At 34.8% G+C, this 17,203-nt stretch overlaps 1 protein-coding gene across 7 annotated transcripts in view; it reads right to left on the bottom strand.

Annotated features, from left to right (window-relative positions):
• Positions 1 to 4,449: 4,449 nt before the first annotated feature.
• Positions 4,450 to 17,203, bottom strand: part of LOC117112323 (cyclin-D-binding Myb-like transcription factor 1) — a 66,319-nt gene continuing 53,565 nt past the window's right edge. For all 7 annotated transcript variants that reach the window (XM_033255391.1, XM_033255394.1, XM_033255395.1 and 4 more), the window contains exons 17-18: positions 5,751 to 5,791; positions 4,450 to 5,292 (exon numbers count right to left, since the gene is read on the bottom strand). In XM_033255391.1, coding sequence (XP_033111282.1) covers positions 5,781 to 5,791 — 11 coding nt within the window. In that variant the 3' untranslated portion in view covers positions 4,450 to 5,292; positions 5,751 to 5,780. The remainder of the gene's footprint in view (positions 5,293 to 5,750; positions 5,792 to 17,203) is intronic.

Raw genomic sequence — 17,203 nt, 5'->3', positions numbered from 1 at the left:
TAAGTATACACTCTATAATACAGTACAGTAATATACGAACCCTGTACAATAATAATTTTCTAAGTTTAAAAAGTGTGTAAAACTAAGAACAAAATAAGAACATTTTGAGCCTGAAATCGGCCAAAAAATAAGAACACTGAGCCTGGGCAAAATTTTACTGGTTCTTATGAAAAAAGAAGTATAATGGCACCGAATAAGGATAGGGACGCAAGGATCAACATGGGGAATGCAATGAATGATTGACAAAAATAGCGCACCAATTAAGGATAACACCATTAACAAAATGGAAAACAGTTATTGATGGCCTACTACTCTAGTTGGGCATCTATTTTATAAACTCTATTACGCGTGCAGATATCTCAGTGTAAACACAACCCGTGACTCATAAACCTTGAATTGAGATTTCTTAATATTAATAATCGGGATGGGGAGTGGGACCAGCCAACTGGTTGCTGGGGTGATTGATGAAGGGAACTATTATAATATTAATATCGCGGTTAAATTTAGCACTTTTAAGAATTTCGTCTTGAACAGAATTGGGGAGTAGGATATCACTTGCATTTCACATGGTTCTGGGACATTTTCCAGTCGGAAACCCACTTGATGTAAGTTTACCTAACTTGACGGAGAAGTGGCGAATCAGAGTCAATCATGATGAATGAGAATAAAAAAACCAGTTACTGTTGCTTGCGATAACGTTTATAGACCGATATCATCGACTGTATCTCTTGGCAAACTAATTTCCTTAACATTATCTTAAAAAGCCCAAAATAGATCTAGGTAACAACGGAACGTCCGAATAAAATAAGAAGAGTCCAAAGTAGACTACAGGTTAATCTATACGAAATACACGATGGATCAAAGTCTTACAAGATCAAACTGAAAACATAAAAACTAAATTAAATGGAAAATCATGGTGAGATTCAGAGATAAAAATGTGTCATTGAAACTGTGTGACGAAACTTGAAGTGGACACATACAAAAAAAAAATGGAACAAGCTGCTTGCATGTCTCCAGATTTTACTAGCCTAACCTACTATAAAAACACCTGGGTGATCGATTTTTCTCCGCTTCGAAATTAAGAAGTTATTATGTTCCAATTAAAGTAATGTTTAAATAATGTTACTAAAACTAATAGGCCTACTCATGTGCGAGTTTTTTTTTTTTTTTTTTTTTTTTTTTTCTTTTTTTGGGAGGATGGACACGAAATGCGTTAATGACTAGACGGTTCCGTTTCCATTTTTACCACTCAGATACAGCTCTGTGAAAATTTAAACTTAGTCATCATCATTGAACTAATAAACATGTCGGAAAACGATTCAATCACATTTGACATTAATGTGACAATTCCCACAGCATATGAATGGCAATTTCCACAGGACTGCTTAAACTTGAATGTTAATCATTTGATCACGAACGCTCAGTCTCGATGTCGAGACTATCTTCACATCTATATATTTTTTAACGAAATATTTATTTCCTCATCCACATTCAACTAAACAAGTTGTTGTAGTGGTGTTCATTCATTATTTTCCAGATGAACATACGTAAATAATAACAAAATATACCCTGCACTATTCTGGCTGATTTCGGAAGGTTAATTTGGCCAGACATGATGACAGACATAGGCTACATATTAACCTTTCCTTGTATACAGATCTTTATGTATTATCAAAGTTACCGTTACGATAATTAAGTCAGCCAAAATAGACTGTAGTTATCAGGATTGTTCACAAAAATGGATGTCTTCTTTGGTAGTGACCATTGTTTAAATGCGTTTCACAACTGGTTTTTCTTGTTAGATTTTCTGTTTATACTATAGACTGGAATGAGATGTACCATATGAAATGATCCGAGGCACCAATAAGAGGCAATCTCTTAGCCGTGTAGGCGCCTGTGTCATATCTTTTAGCTTTAATGTTTTAATATTTTAATATTCTGTGTTTAACCAAGTTATGTCTTTTTAGTGTTTAAAAAAGCAACTAGCAAAACAAATTTCATTTTTTCACTGTATTTGATCGATGACAATAAAGTATTCTTGATTTTTGTAACAGGCCTATATTGGTTCTTCACAACCCATTATTCCCCCTTGCGTTGATTTAACCTTTTTGTCTCTTTCTCGCCCTTGGGCTGGGAAGAGATGTTATAAATCACGTCAGTTGTTTTACGGTCTTGTCGGTAACTTTGCCAACAACCAAATCGAACATGTATCAAAACAACTATTACAACTCATAAATCAGAAACCAACTTGACCTTTTTAAAATTGTAACGCACATGCAGTGTCCTCCTCAGAGTCTCATCTGCATCATTCCCAATGTTTATTATCCGAAACGAGACAGACAAGTTCACTACAGACCAAATTCCAGTACTGCAAGTAGGGCATTTTGGAACACAAAACGCCATGTATTAAAGAAGATTAACTATCATTTTTAAACCGATTTAACAGGATTAATTTACCATAGGTATGCATCTATTTGCTCCATATTTGGAATGCGAGACGTAGAAAAGGAGAAAGATGATGTATTTTCAAATCACTAGTTTATATCCACACAGGCATATGTTTATTCAATTAATATAACACCAATTTTCTCATATCTCATATCAAGTTTGATGTCAGTTTCAGTACCAGATAATTTCCTACAGTGGCGTAGAAAAATATTTTGAAAAATATTTTTCAGGGGGGGGGGGGATGATTGGCGTGTTAGCGAGTGTCGTAACAGGCGCGGGGGCAGGGGGGACACTTCCCCTTCCCTTTCCCTGACTGTTTTTACCAGGCTGACCAAGCCGTCGTACCGGGCTGGGTAATAAGAGAAAAGAAAGAGGGGAGAGGGAGGGAAAGAGAAAGAAGAGGAAAAGAAAAGGAAAGAAAAAGAGAAGAGAAAAATAAAGACAAGAATAAAAAGGAAGATATCATAATGACCAGACTCACAACACCCTGCAACCCCTTCTCCACAAAAACTGTCATAACTCCTTTGATCTATGCTGCCCAATGGCGTAACCACTGGGGGACAAGGGGAAAATATCTATCTTGGAAAAATCTTCCCCAACCCTTTATAAATGCCCTTTGCATCTCCTGAAAGTGCCTAAAAACCGTGCACATTTCTTGTTAACATGGGCCAATTTCCTCTAAAAATTGCACATTTTAGGGAGTTTTGACCAATTCCATCGAAATTAGAATTAAAAACACCGGGGGACAATTGGGGAAAATATCCATCTTTGGAAAGTCTTTCCGCACCCCTTAACAAATGCATCCTCTGAAAGTGCCTATAATTCTCAAATTGTTTGCGCACGTTTCTTGTTACGGTAGGCCAATTTCCTCGGCCCTATAAATTGCACATTTTAGGGAGTTTTCATCAATTCCGACGAAATTAGAATTAAAAACAGAAAAATATTTTGCACGCTTCGTGCGCATTTTTTAGGGCTTTTTTAGGTTTATCCTTTTAAGTTATTTAAACACATAATAGTCCCAAACTCAAGAAAGACAAATTTAAGATAGATCGTTTTAACCTAAAAGAAGGGCCTCAATGTGTATTGATGGTGAAAGAATATGTTTGTAATAAATAAAACCATGATGAAAATGCTTAGGCCTATATTTGGTTTCAAACACACGTGTGTGGCCTATATTATAAATAAGATAAGCCCTATGGCGTATTGTTTTCTATATGGGGAGTGGGGTGGGGTGGGTATAGTAAATTACTAACCGGGAAAATAAATACCCACTCTGACTCAAGACCCCTGTTACGCGCCTGGTGTCTCGCCAATGTGTGCCCTTGTGCGGACAGGGGATGTGCCCCCCTCTGAAGCTGGAAACCTTGTTTTTGCAAAATAAATTGATGCAATTTGCTATTATAGGCCTAATCAATAAATTCCTCATCAACTGATATAACCTTAAACATTCTTGGAATTGACATAACATTCAGTGTGAAATGTGGCTCTCTTTGCAAGCACATCTAACATCTAAGGAAAGAAGAGCTTAGATTAGTACCAGACAAAATAATTTTATTAACAACATTAATACATTATGCTAATTTTCAACTTTGTAAGCGCATAAGACAGTGCAAATTATTTCTGTGAAAGTCCTTTGAAATGTGTAAAGCTCAATTTTATGCCATACATAGTCAAAATATTGGGGGGGGGGATGATACAATGAACCATCCCCCCCCCCTTGTCAAATATTTGGGGGATATATCCCCTATCCCCCGGGGATCTACGCCTATGATTTCCTAGAAACTCAAGCAGCACAGGACTACATTAAACGCAATGCAAACATGTCTTAATATGATAAAACTAACACTTTTTTGTAAACCAAACTGTATTTTATGGGGGCACTTATTAATAAATATTCGACTTTTAAAAAGTTGTTGGTGGGACCTTAGTCACTGTATCAAAAGGGTGCTGTGGGGACCCTATTAAAATCAACTTCAAAGAATGTCATACAAGACACAGTGATTCTATATTTCACAATTTATTTGTTCATCTTCATTGTTCAATAAAGATATTAAACACTTATTATACAGGTACTGAAGGCAACCCATTTTATATGCTTGAGTGACCATGACAATCTATGGTTTATTGCCATTATTATCATTAATAATTTAGTTTTCCTTTATAAACAAAACATATCTACGATATAGATAGACGTCAGCGAATACTGAAACTAATGTAAAATGTTATCACTTTTAAAACAATAAATCATGCTAACTCTTCAGACATTGAAATCTATTTTCATATTATTATGCTGCAATCACATGTAAATTAAAGAAATTGTATGCTAATATAATAACGTTATATAATAATATATATTAATCATGTATTAATTCATAACAATTAATCACATAGTTATATTGATTGAACAGCGATTGGTGGAATTACATGACCACACAATCCCATACCCTTGGTATAAATGAGTAAGTGTGCCTGCAAACTACAGTATTCGATTGATACTGGTACGTATTGACACAGCTGAGTCAAAGACATTTTAATATGCTTTTATAACAACTTCCACTTCTAACGATTGCCTACGATTTCATGTTCATGTTCAATATTGTCAACAGAAATTGGATGAGATGTAATCTTCCTCCAAAGTTCAGAACACTCAGAGTCTACAACTTTGGTTGTATCTGGCAGATTCATAAAGTATACCAATTATTAATATTAATTATTAATTAATAAGTCTGTATAAAAGCTTGCATTGTTGCTACCAAAGTTCTTTGATATTAATATTTTCTCTGAGATGTCGTCTAATGCAGTGATTAAATCTGGAATCATATCCAGATGGATTGAAAGGAGTACCTGTAAAGGAAAACAATGATAATGTTTTAGTTTCACTTCAGTTAATTTCAAGATTCTTTATCTGTAATTGCATAATGGATGACAATGGTAATCTTGCCATTAGCTGTCCATTAATTCCAACTGAAAAAAAGGGTATGAATTTTAATATAAAAATCACCAGAATCTTTATATGCTTTATAGACTTTTAAAAATCAGGTTTTCTTACAAATCTATTTATAAGTTATACCCTTTTATTTGTGTCAAAATCAGATCTATGCACAACACACAATTTTCTATTTTCACTTTACACCTCTGTAATTTTACTTCCCAATTACAGTGCGATCATATAATTATTGAAAATATAATCATTTTTGCACGAAAAAATTTGTTAGTAATTGATGTGTAATTGGAAATGCCTCAAGTCATGTTTTGCATCACAATTTGATGGGAAAGAGGGGAAGATAAATTAAATTACTTACAGTATAATCCCAGGCTTAATAACTTTCTGGTCAAAAGGAATCTAAATAATGTATAAAACACAGAAGAGAATATAAGATCTTCAAAGAATTTCATTTGGTATCAGTATATTAAATGTTCTTGATTTCTTTTTTGTATAAACCATTTCAATAAAAACGGAGTACTTACTCGCACATTTTGAATTGTATCACAATTCTTTTTCAACTGACTGGAATATGTGTTACGCATCAGTGGTCATGACATAATCAGTTGATGTGTAACACTTATTCCAGTCAGTTGAATAAGAATAGTGATACAATTCGAAACGTCTAAATAAGTACTCCGTGTTTTATTCCAATGGTTTTTACAAAAAAGAAATCAATAACTTGAGAATATAAGAATTGAAGTAAAATTACAATAAAATTCATCTAAAAATGCTTCAAATAATAAAAGTAAAGAAAAGCCACTCAGCACAATAATTTGTATTCAAATTTCTATTTCTGTTGCAGTCTGTAGTATGTTGTAACTAACAAAAACACACAATTAAAATAAATTTAACCAATGAACATTATCTGTTGTGATTTCTTAAGCCTAATTAAATCTTCATACTTTTAATAGAGTTGTCTATTATTTACTGAGCAAATTAAGCTAGTAAAAAAACCAAATATCTCAAAATGTTTCCAATATCACTTTCTAGAACACAGATCATAAAACAATGAATGAATCAAAAGCTAGTAAACTGATAACATTTTTATTTTGGTGGAGACAGATATTGACCAAATATACTGTATCCTAAAAGTTTGCAAGCTTATGTGATGGTGACAATAAGGTTTCACAGGAATAAATATTCTCAACAAAATATACAAAATTATCAATATTAATATAATATTTCATCATCTGTACACCTAGTAATATCAGCAGCAATGTTTTGTGTTTCTCTCATTGTCACTTTGATGGTAAAAAAAAAATTGTGGCAAATGAAACAAAGAGGAACTGTAGTACTCATAGATAATATCTTTCAGTGAAAGTGCAGAGTAATATTACTCTGTATTTTGCAAAGCATTTGCTGCTAGTCGCAACTATCAAGGGACAATTACTTAAGGTTGAAAAGAAACAGTATGTTATAGAAATATTAAAATAAGGTCATTGACACGTAAAAGACGGCAAAGCTAGAGTTGGGAAACTGTGTTGAAATTATCCTACAGGTGACCAGCAAAACAAATTACCGACATAGCAAGTATAGGAAACGAGAAACGAGAAGTGAGAATGCGACCAATGTTACTGGCCATCCAAGATGAAGACTGCAGGTTACGTAGCATGCTGTTTTGTTTATTGAATTCTAGATACCCACTCAGGTAATGAAGTCACAAAGTTCTACCATGTAGGTTGTAGGGGTCACAAAATAACACAGATCATCCAGACAGGTGTAAACAAAACACCTGCAGCATAGCACCTGAAGATGGACATACTGCTATCAATAAAAATGTATCATCAACACCCACATACCATCACTATCTCAAATTTAGGAATCATCTTTTCTTAATTCATTCGAATCAACAAAGACATAAAAAGCTATGGTACTGTTTTATCTTCACAAACCTCTATTTTGTTTAACTTTTCATTTGCATCAAAACAGTTATGGGCTTATGGAGCATCTGATTGATTGATTGATTTATTTGCTGATAAAATTAAGTGATAGATTATTGATTCACTGACTGACAGTGATTAATATGATTGATTGACTATTGACTGATGGATTTACACATTGATTGATGTATTTGAATAATTGATTGATGAACAAAATAGACCTTACCGGAGTGTCAATCAAACTCAACAACTGACCAATCAGAACAGGCCCTGGCATACACGCATGTGCTACACACACACGTGGGTCCCCCACACACTGTCATTTTGTGGGACCTTAGCAACGATTACCAAGCAATGGGGCTTAGCGGAAAGGTCCATTGTTAATCCTCTATGAAGTCCCATTATTTGTTTTATGGAGAAAAATGTTCTTCAGGAATTGAAACAATAGTGTGAAAAAAAACAACCACCACAAAACATCCTGCATTCTTCAACTACATCAAGTGGCAATTCAATTCAATTCAGTGCTACAAGTGCCATCAAGGGCCAATATCCGCTAAAATTACATTGCACAAAAGTACACTATCAGGAGTGCCAAAAGTGTTGACCCTCCCTGGTCAGCAGCAAAAATATAAAAAAAATGAGTACTCTATATAATTTATAATTATGCATATATATTTAGGGCACATCCCTCCCAATTCTTTCTCCACAACCAATAGGTCCCTGTTTATGCTTCATGCACCTGGGCCCACAACTAACAACATAAAATTAAATTAAAATATTCTCCAAATATATGTTTATTTTATTTTTTTAATGTTCAGTCACCACAAACAAGGCCAAGGACCACTCAATGTAAGGGGTTAAGATAGTTAAAAGTAAATGGTTGATACAATTTGCAAGACGAAAACAATGTATGGTATTCAAAAGAGAAGCTGAAGTTCTGCATTTAGGAAGTTCAAGAGTGAACAGGAATTTAAGTAGACTCTGGTCGAAACCTAGCTCATGAAATCATCAAACCTACCTATGGTGAACCCATATCTAACCTTTAATATTTCAATTATGTTATCACGAAGTGAGACACACAGCTCATTTAATAATGCAATTTAAATATAATAGGTGGTATGACCAATGGGGATTAACGCCGTCTATGATTTGAATAGTCAATGAGTGCAATGCTTTCCAGCACTGATATTCTGTAAATTACACAGTACATTTGTCTTGGGACCTCTGCCATGTTCAATTCCAAACCTAAACCATGTGTGTGCCGGTAAAAACGGTTTATCGGTAAGTTTATCAGAGGAAGCAGTCTTGAAATTCCGACATGATGGCATCCTCATATTCCTTCAATGAACCCACTTCAAAAGGTAAATATTGCAGGTTATTGTAAAATGTCAAACTAGTAAGTGAATGTGGGAGATGAGATGGATGCTAACTGCTGTACAGTAATAAAATAAACATTTTTGTTAGCCTAAGTTTTTTCAAACTGTTCAAAATTGCTTTGTACTATTTATTATTTTCAAGAATTATATTTATTGAAAAAAATTTAATGCAAAAAAATTACCGTTAAAGTGGGCGTCCAAAGAAAAAGTTACTTATTTTTTCGGGGGAGGCGGAGTAATTGGTGAAAAAATCCCCAAAGAGCTGAAGTATTCTAGCACCTAAATTGACAAAATTCATCTTTACTTTGGTTTTTGGAGGGGGAAGGGTGACTTTACTACTACTCGCTGGAACCATAGATTACCCAACCCCCTGCTTAAGAGCTGTATCAACTGTGTGTGATAAAAATAACACAAAACGTGTTTGTGTCATTTTGTGGTAGAGGCAACAACTACTTGCAGGATGTTCTAAAAGTTGAACTCAATGCTGTAGCTTAACTCATCCTTATCAAAAGTGCAAAACAAATTAACATGATAGACAGACAGAGTTGACATGTCTTATCTTTAATAATATGATTACAACTTGATAATCACTCAGTCCTTGCTTATAATAATATAGCCAGTCAAAAAACAGCAATCCAAGTCTACAGCCATTCAGAGAAAAAGAAAAATTTTACTTCTTACTTCCTATATAAAAATATTTTGATAACACTTTGATTGACAATGTTTGCTTTACATAGTGACATTTATAGCCATTTTTGATGAGATCTCATACTAAGATGATTATAGAATGGTACAGTATACTTGTTTGCTTAAGAGATCTACAAAATCACATTTTATCAGAGAAAACCACAATGCAATAAAACTATAATCTGTATTAAATGCATCATGTAAAACAGCTATATCCATCTCCACAAGAGTTGGCGCTATATTTACCGCCAAAAGAACTGGCACTACATCCACCCCCAAAAGAGCTGGCACTTATATATCCACCCCGACAAGAGCTGGCGCTATATCCAGCCCTACAACAGCTGGCACCTTTTTCAACCTTCTACATGAGTTGGTATGGTAAGCACAAGCTAGAACAAACACCAATTCTGTTGAGGCTTTGTGTTCAGGAGCAATAATCCTTAGTTTTAATCTAACTTTGAGGATAAATAAAACCAGGAAGCCGTTCTAATTTGGAAATAGTCAGAAATTTTAACACTGCAGTGTCACGTAGGATATCAGCGCTTCCCTGAATGGTGAATGTCTTTCAAATTCTATTACTAAAACATTTACAGAACCACAGATAAAGATGAAACCATCAAACCTTGGCCCAATTTATCTTAATCAGTACACTACTTAACCTATCTATAAAGTAGTTTGTCAGCCTAAAATGTAAGTAATCTTTATAAATATTGAATTAATGACTATGAGGAATTATGTCTTCTTTAGACAGGTAGGAAAATCACCCATAACTCACAGCATCATTGTGCTGAATAGTTTAGCACCCGATCTGAGTAAATTGTCTAACCCATGTACACAAGCAAGAACAGCACTGGCCAACTGCAACTAAGTAAAATCATCTTCTCATTGGTTTTCATATCATTATCAATTTTTAGCTTTCTCTATTCATTAATGACGACAGTATGTACAAAGGTCAGTACGTTGTATCTACAGGCCTTGTGAGGTCCCCTGGGTTTGGGCAGTCTCTGTTCACCCCTCTTGATGACCCTGCCTAATTAATAAATACCTTATGCTGGAAAGGTTAATTCTGATAGAAAACTTTACCACCAATAAGATTTACCTTATTATTCTGGCTATCAAACCACAAGACCATAGAACGACAGAAGGAATCAATGAAAGAAGTTTGGGTTCAAACGTACTTTGAATTACTAACATTCACAAAAAATAACAAATACCATAAGTATTCATAGTATTAATTTGTTCATAAAAAAAAAAGCCAATAAAAAAAGTGATTTACAACATGTGTCCATAGACAATTTCCTACACTTATTAAAATGGTGACCAAATTCTGAGAATTAGTTTCATTATGGATTAAATACAACTAACTTGCATACTACAACAATAGTCTAGTTGTAACAAATAAAAGAATTAGGAAAAAACAGACTCAGATCTGACAACCTGAAGGTGAATGTCAAGAAGAAATGAACCCTTTAACACCAACAACCTTTAGTACAAATTCAGCTTGATTAATGCAGATAACAATAATCATCGCAAATTAAGTTCTGCAATATTTTTTTTTTCGAAATTACTTTGATAGAAATAGAAACAAAGAAAAATAAGTACACAAAATACAGAGATTTCATTATATCTGAACTACTTTATATATGACTTGGGTGGAGCAGATGTGGAAGGAAGAGCTAATGGGCTGATTTTCGCAGCAGTTCCATCTTTGCCGTCACTCTCGCTAACAGGATAAGTTTTAGCATTACAATTTCTGGTAATTGGAGAGAAAATCGCTGGAGCAACAACATACATTTTCAGCTGGTAAAATTTAAGTGACGTAAACCATTACTCTAGTTCCTTGAACTCTTAAATTTAGTGGCTTTCAATTTTTATATAATGGTCAAATTTTTAAATAATGTTGTAACAGCAAGTGTAAAAAAAAACTGTATTGGCAATAACCTTTTTTTTATACTTTCTTTTATACTTTCTTCATCACTATACTAAATGAATACAGATGATTTTTACCAAGCACGCAAGAAAATTCTGTTCCAATATTAAAACGCATGCATGATCAAATCGATCAAACAAGAAATTATAGAATATATGAACAATGTGACATCTGTCCTACATACAGCGAACCGTGGTCATTACATTTACTGCAGTAAAGTGCAAAATAAATTTTTATACTTCCAACCTCGGCAACCATCAAGAAAAACCTGAGAATTTTAGTGGCACAAACAAGCTGGGAAATTACCACTAAAAAGAGGCTTATTTAAAAATCAGCAATTTTATGTTTCCATCATCATTTCATTTCCCTTTGTGAGGAACTTTGGACAAGGATTAAAAGATAATAAAAAGTGGGTTCAGGACAAGTACAAAAGGAGGTAAGAAAATTACATGGTTGTCATGATGAGCTGAAGAGTGAAATATTGAAAACCAGAGCAAACATAATTTCAGTGATCGTGTGAAAAGATTACAAAATAAATGCATGTTCATCATGTTGCCAAATAGATTTCCCTCTATTCATTATGTGTACTCTATGCCAATTCTGGGTATAATCCCACACTGGGTATAAGTCAACTCACTATTAATAATATGGTATTGAGTAATTTAGATATGCAGGGGGGTCCCAAGTCTCCTGCAAATTGTGGGAGTCTCCCGGAAATCAGGACGGCCTCCTGCACTCCCGCCAACCGGACAAGAATGTCCCAGGAAATAATCCATCTCCCACAAATTCATCAAATGTGCATGTTTTTATTACTGTATCACCCCCTTTATTATCATTTGCCTTACAGAAGTCAGTGTTGATTGGTATCATCATAAGTAGCAAAACAAAATTAGATGTGCTAAGAAAGCTTTTTTAAATAGACGTGTAAATGACTTCTTCCTACTTGGGACACCTGAATATGCAAATTGTCCCATCTGCATGTAAGCGGGCCCCTACTTCTGTGCTTTCTACAAGTCACATGCACCTCAGATACTGTATCAATTCTGAAAACATAATTAAGTATGAACTAACTTGAATTCATTAAGGCCTAGTTGGGCTACTTCATTCCCTAAGCTTGACTCATCTACAGCTGATATGAGGCCTAGGCTAAACTTATATGACATTTTAACTCTATATTACTGATTGTCACCAGGTGTAAGTTCGTCAACCTCAAACTAATTTCATGTTAAATGGGTGGATGTATGCTAAAAAAACTATTGTGTTATTAGTGGAGTGGCGCAATTATTTAGTGGTTAAGATGATTGCTTTGCAATCCTGTTACAACGGATTTTTTCTCAGAACTAAACTAACTCTGCTCATTAAAGATATTTCATTATGGAAGATATTTTAGTAGATGAGCAGTGGCAGATTCAAGGGGGATTAGCTACAGCTTCAGTGACTAGTAACCTGTAGGCCTAGGTGTATGTCTAAAATCGATGACTTTATTGAACTTTATTAATTTGCATTTATAAAGGATTCCCGATTGTTAATAGTTCCCTAATAACCTTGCCAAACTAACAATACAAATTAGCCGGGGTCCGGGGGCCATGGCCACCGTCAGAGAGAGCCGGCCCCTCACCCGTCGGGGAGAAAACTACAATTCGACGAGGAGAAGAAAAATGTATTTTCAACATTTTGGTAGACTAAAATCAATTAAATAAGCCTTTGAAACCCCTAAATTGTCATATTTTTGGGCCCCCTGGAACACTTTCTAGAGGTTTTGAGCGACGCTGACCAAGCCCACTTTTTCCCTCGGGGACATCAGGGCCCCTCCCCTGTCAGGCAAATCCTGGTTCCACCCCTGCACATAAGCAGACACACTGTTTGTAATGGTTTCTTATTTGAAACAGACAAAAATTGTTTGTAGGTAAATTTTAGAACATAAATCGGTCAAGCATGAGAGTGCTAATAAAAATATATTGATGAACTTATGACTTAAATTGAGATTAAATGATCCCATATGGCAATACTCCCTGTGAACTGGAAAATGCCCAAAGGATATTAATGTTGAAATATGTTTAATGTGATATAAGTTTTTACTTAAGTTCAAAGTTTCATGAAGTATGTATCATATCTCTCACTACTTATAACATGCTATCGATGTTTTCCTTTCACATCCTACAAGAAGTACACTTCCGAATTACAGGATGGCACAAGGTGATCTATAAACTAAGTTTATGGCTTGGTGAGAGTGAAGTTATTTTTAGCATTGAAAAATGTGCATGGTGTCTGTGGATTTGACCACAGAATTTAAATGTGGGCATCATAATTAACAGGCTACAGCTTTACTTAATATCATTATTTTATTCTTTGTTGATCAACTTGGTATTCGATGATTGCACAAAAACAAAAATATTAGGAAAGGATATGAAGCCAAGAGATATGATTGCAATGGGTTGCAAGTTTAATAATGGTGATGGAGAAAGGGGTACAGAGTTATAATGTTTATGGAACAGATACAAATTACGACAAAACATATTTATTTGAAGGCTTTGCCTTAATAATTACTGGGAACATGAAGTCATATTTAGATGGTACAATTCAAACAATGATCTATGGCAAGAGAACATTTTTAGCGATGGTTATTGGCAACCAGCACAAAAATACACCTTCTCAGTCCCCTGAAGAGCCTAGTCGCACAGCCAAACTCAGCACATATAACTACAGTAATACATTCAATGTCACAACGCCCTACAAGTTACCAATTATATACTTAGGTAGACAGTAGCAAGGACATAAGCAAAACTAACAGTGAAGACTTGAAACCCCACTTCAAACTCCTGAGCTTCAACCACTGAGGAAAAAACTCCCACTGGTTCAGTAGCATACATATATCTAACTTGTTCATATAGTACCATAATGCTGCACAATAGTAGATAATAAAATAAAATATGGGATGAAATGACCCAAATAACAAACTGTAGTACTTATTATTTCTACTTTCACACACCACTTCATCCGTCATTCATGATTATCTCAAATGTATTTTGATACAGAATATATTTTAAAATTCTTTTTGATGCACTTCCAAAATCTGAAATTTACAGACTTCAGAACTAAGTTGCATGAATTACAACATTCATGGACCATTGCTCTCACATCCCCAACTGTCCAATGGCAGCTTCACTGTCTCACAACTGATTTCAAGCATTTAGTTCAAGATCCTTACACATGCTTATCAACTAGCACACACAAGGGTTCTTTTGATTTGTTCGACAACGCGACGCTGGAACGGAATCACTCATGACTGTCCTACCAGTCGTCAAACATTCTCTGCATACTGTACGTAGATTTAGCCAAATTGTGCAAACATGCGCAGATGACTTTTAGTTAAGTCTATGTGTGCACTAAACTGTGGAGATCTCTAGGTCCCCGGTTCTATTCCCATCGCTGGAGGCTGAAATACAAGTTACAATAGCGCACCATCTTTCGGATGAGACGTTTAGGCCATTGGTCCTGTGTTTGTTTATGGCCCTTGTGCATGTAAGAACGTAGTAAACTCTTTACAGGGATTGTATACCAGTGTACTACCCAATCACAACCACCAGGACCCCACTGGAATAAGTCTTCTAGATTTTTGTGGGCTATCCTTGGTGTACACACCGAATAAATTTAATCCAATCCAATCCAACTATGTCCTAATGCCTTGCAATCGTAAGTTCCCTAATATGCTTCTGGATCTATTCCAAATCACCTAATATTAAGACCTCTATTGATTTTAAATTCTCTTGACTGGAGAAAACTCAATGTAAGATAGAATAAAAAATTAATTCTTATGACTTTGAAATGTTTAAAAGGGCATGCCCCTCCATACCTAACATCCAAATTTATTTTTAATCACAATATACATTCAAAACGCACACTCGTAATGATTCAATTCCTTGGAATATTTGCCAAGGTAAAAGAACTTTCTTATATTGCACACCAAAAGTTGGAATGAATTTCCAAACGAAACAAAATTAACTTCAAAGAAATGACATTAGTTTCATTGCAAAATTCTATTAATTTTTAAGTTTTACAAGGAATTATCTTTTGACTTAGTTTTGTGTGTTGTTTTCTTTCGATTTTGATGGCTTATTTGTGACTGTATCCCATTGGAAAACAGTACACAAGTACTGGAAGTGCCTGCAGTCTATAAAGAAAGAATAAATAAATAAATAAATAAATAATTATTCTTTGCATTCTGAGAGAGGACAAGTGCACTAGATCAGTTGCAGCATCAACACTTTGGAATTCAATCCCTGCACATATTAAATATTGTATCTCTGCTTCCTCACTCAATTACTCATTTTTTCTACTAATAACACCACAGCCCCATTAATACGGAACATCGCTTGCTTAAATGATGAGTAAGGAGCTATGCTTACAAAAAGCGGTCAAGCATTAACAGTAGCCACAAAAAAAAAAGGGATGTTATACCAAGATAAATGGTGCTAAGGAAACAAACATTGTTGTGGTGTAAGTTTCTGTGGTTATTTTTTATTAGATTGTCAATGCATACGTACGTACAACGATAGAGCCAAATAAACTGTTGTTTGCGATAATTTAATAACAATTCTCCTTGACGATTATATGATGCACTGTAGGCCTTTGATAGCCAAGGCTTTTCGACCGGAATTCTCATTATTTTCATTGCCATGCATGATCGCGTTAGCTTGAGTTACGCATGCTTAATTGTTGCATAAAAAAGTTTGACTGGACACTGTTTGGTTCCTGAGACGTCTTTTCGATAACTGCACATGCTCGACATGGCTCAACAACGTCACTCACTCAGTGCACACGCTCACTGGCTGTCTAGCCTTTCCACGCACATGCTCACTGTGTTTTTTATACATACTGTATTTCACGGACGTTCTTTGGTAACTGCTGCTTGTGCATTGATTAACTCGGAATTCCCATTCCTTTGTAGTAAAATCTACCACTACCTACAGTTTCTTAATGACTGTTTCCTCTTGATATATGTAGCCCAATTGTGGCAAACACATGGTGATGCTAATGAAATTTTATTCAATCATAATTAATATCTTTAGGATTTAGAATTGATGGGAATGCATACTTAGAAAATAGGCTCTGAGGAGAAAAGTACAGCTTTGTCATTTACAACCTGTTTAACTTGAATCTAATTATAAATACCTACAATAAAAATACTAATACCTTGACTTTTGCGTTATAGATTTGAACAAGTAATTTTTAAAATACAATTCAATCTATCGACTCAAAATATTTAATAATAAATGTCACTTTTTGTATTAAAGTAACACTTCATGCGAAACCCTGTTGAATTGTCAAAATTACTCAGTAGATGATTCTGGATACAATCATCAAAATGATAAGATCAATACATCGATAGTTTTCTAAGCTCATTGAGTATGCAAACATAATACTGATTTGTATAGATTGCCATCTCTTTTCAGGCTCTGTGAGTTCAGGTTTCTCTTATTACTGGCAGTATCTACCACGGTATCAGTAACTACTCAGTATATACCATAGTTACTATGGTATATAAAATTGGGTCAATTTTGGGGAATGGGCGTAACAGACCTTTATCATGGGTTGGTATATGTTCAGAGGGCATTCCCACATGTGCAGTCTTCTGTACTGCCTGCAACATAACACAACAAACACATATACATTATTTGTATGTTATTGTCTAGGTGCATCTAGGTTTTGACAAGTACAGTAATTTCTAGCGCCCTCAGCAACAACTTGTGGGACGAGTATATACTTGTTGCTGGCAGCGAACATGTTAAACCCAGGGCATCCCAGTTCATAAAAACACTTTTCAATTTTGTGAATGCTAATCAAAAGAAATATTTTCATATTTTCAACATGTCTAAATTCCAAGCCATTCTTTGAA

The sequence above is a fragment of the Anneissia japonica genome, unplaced genomic scaffold (genome assembly GCF_011630105.1).
Source record: "Anneissia japonica isolate Jap-2015-1 unplaced genomic scaffold, ASM1163010v1 scaffold287750_len332794_cov232, whole genome shotgun sequence".
Lineage (NCBI taxonomy): Eukaryota > Metazoa > Echinodermata > Crinoidea > Comatulida > Comatulidae > Anneissia > Anneissia japonica.
Note: the sequence above shows the minus strand (reverse complement) of the source record. Positions and strands in the feature narration are given on the sequence as shown.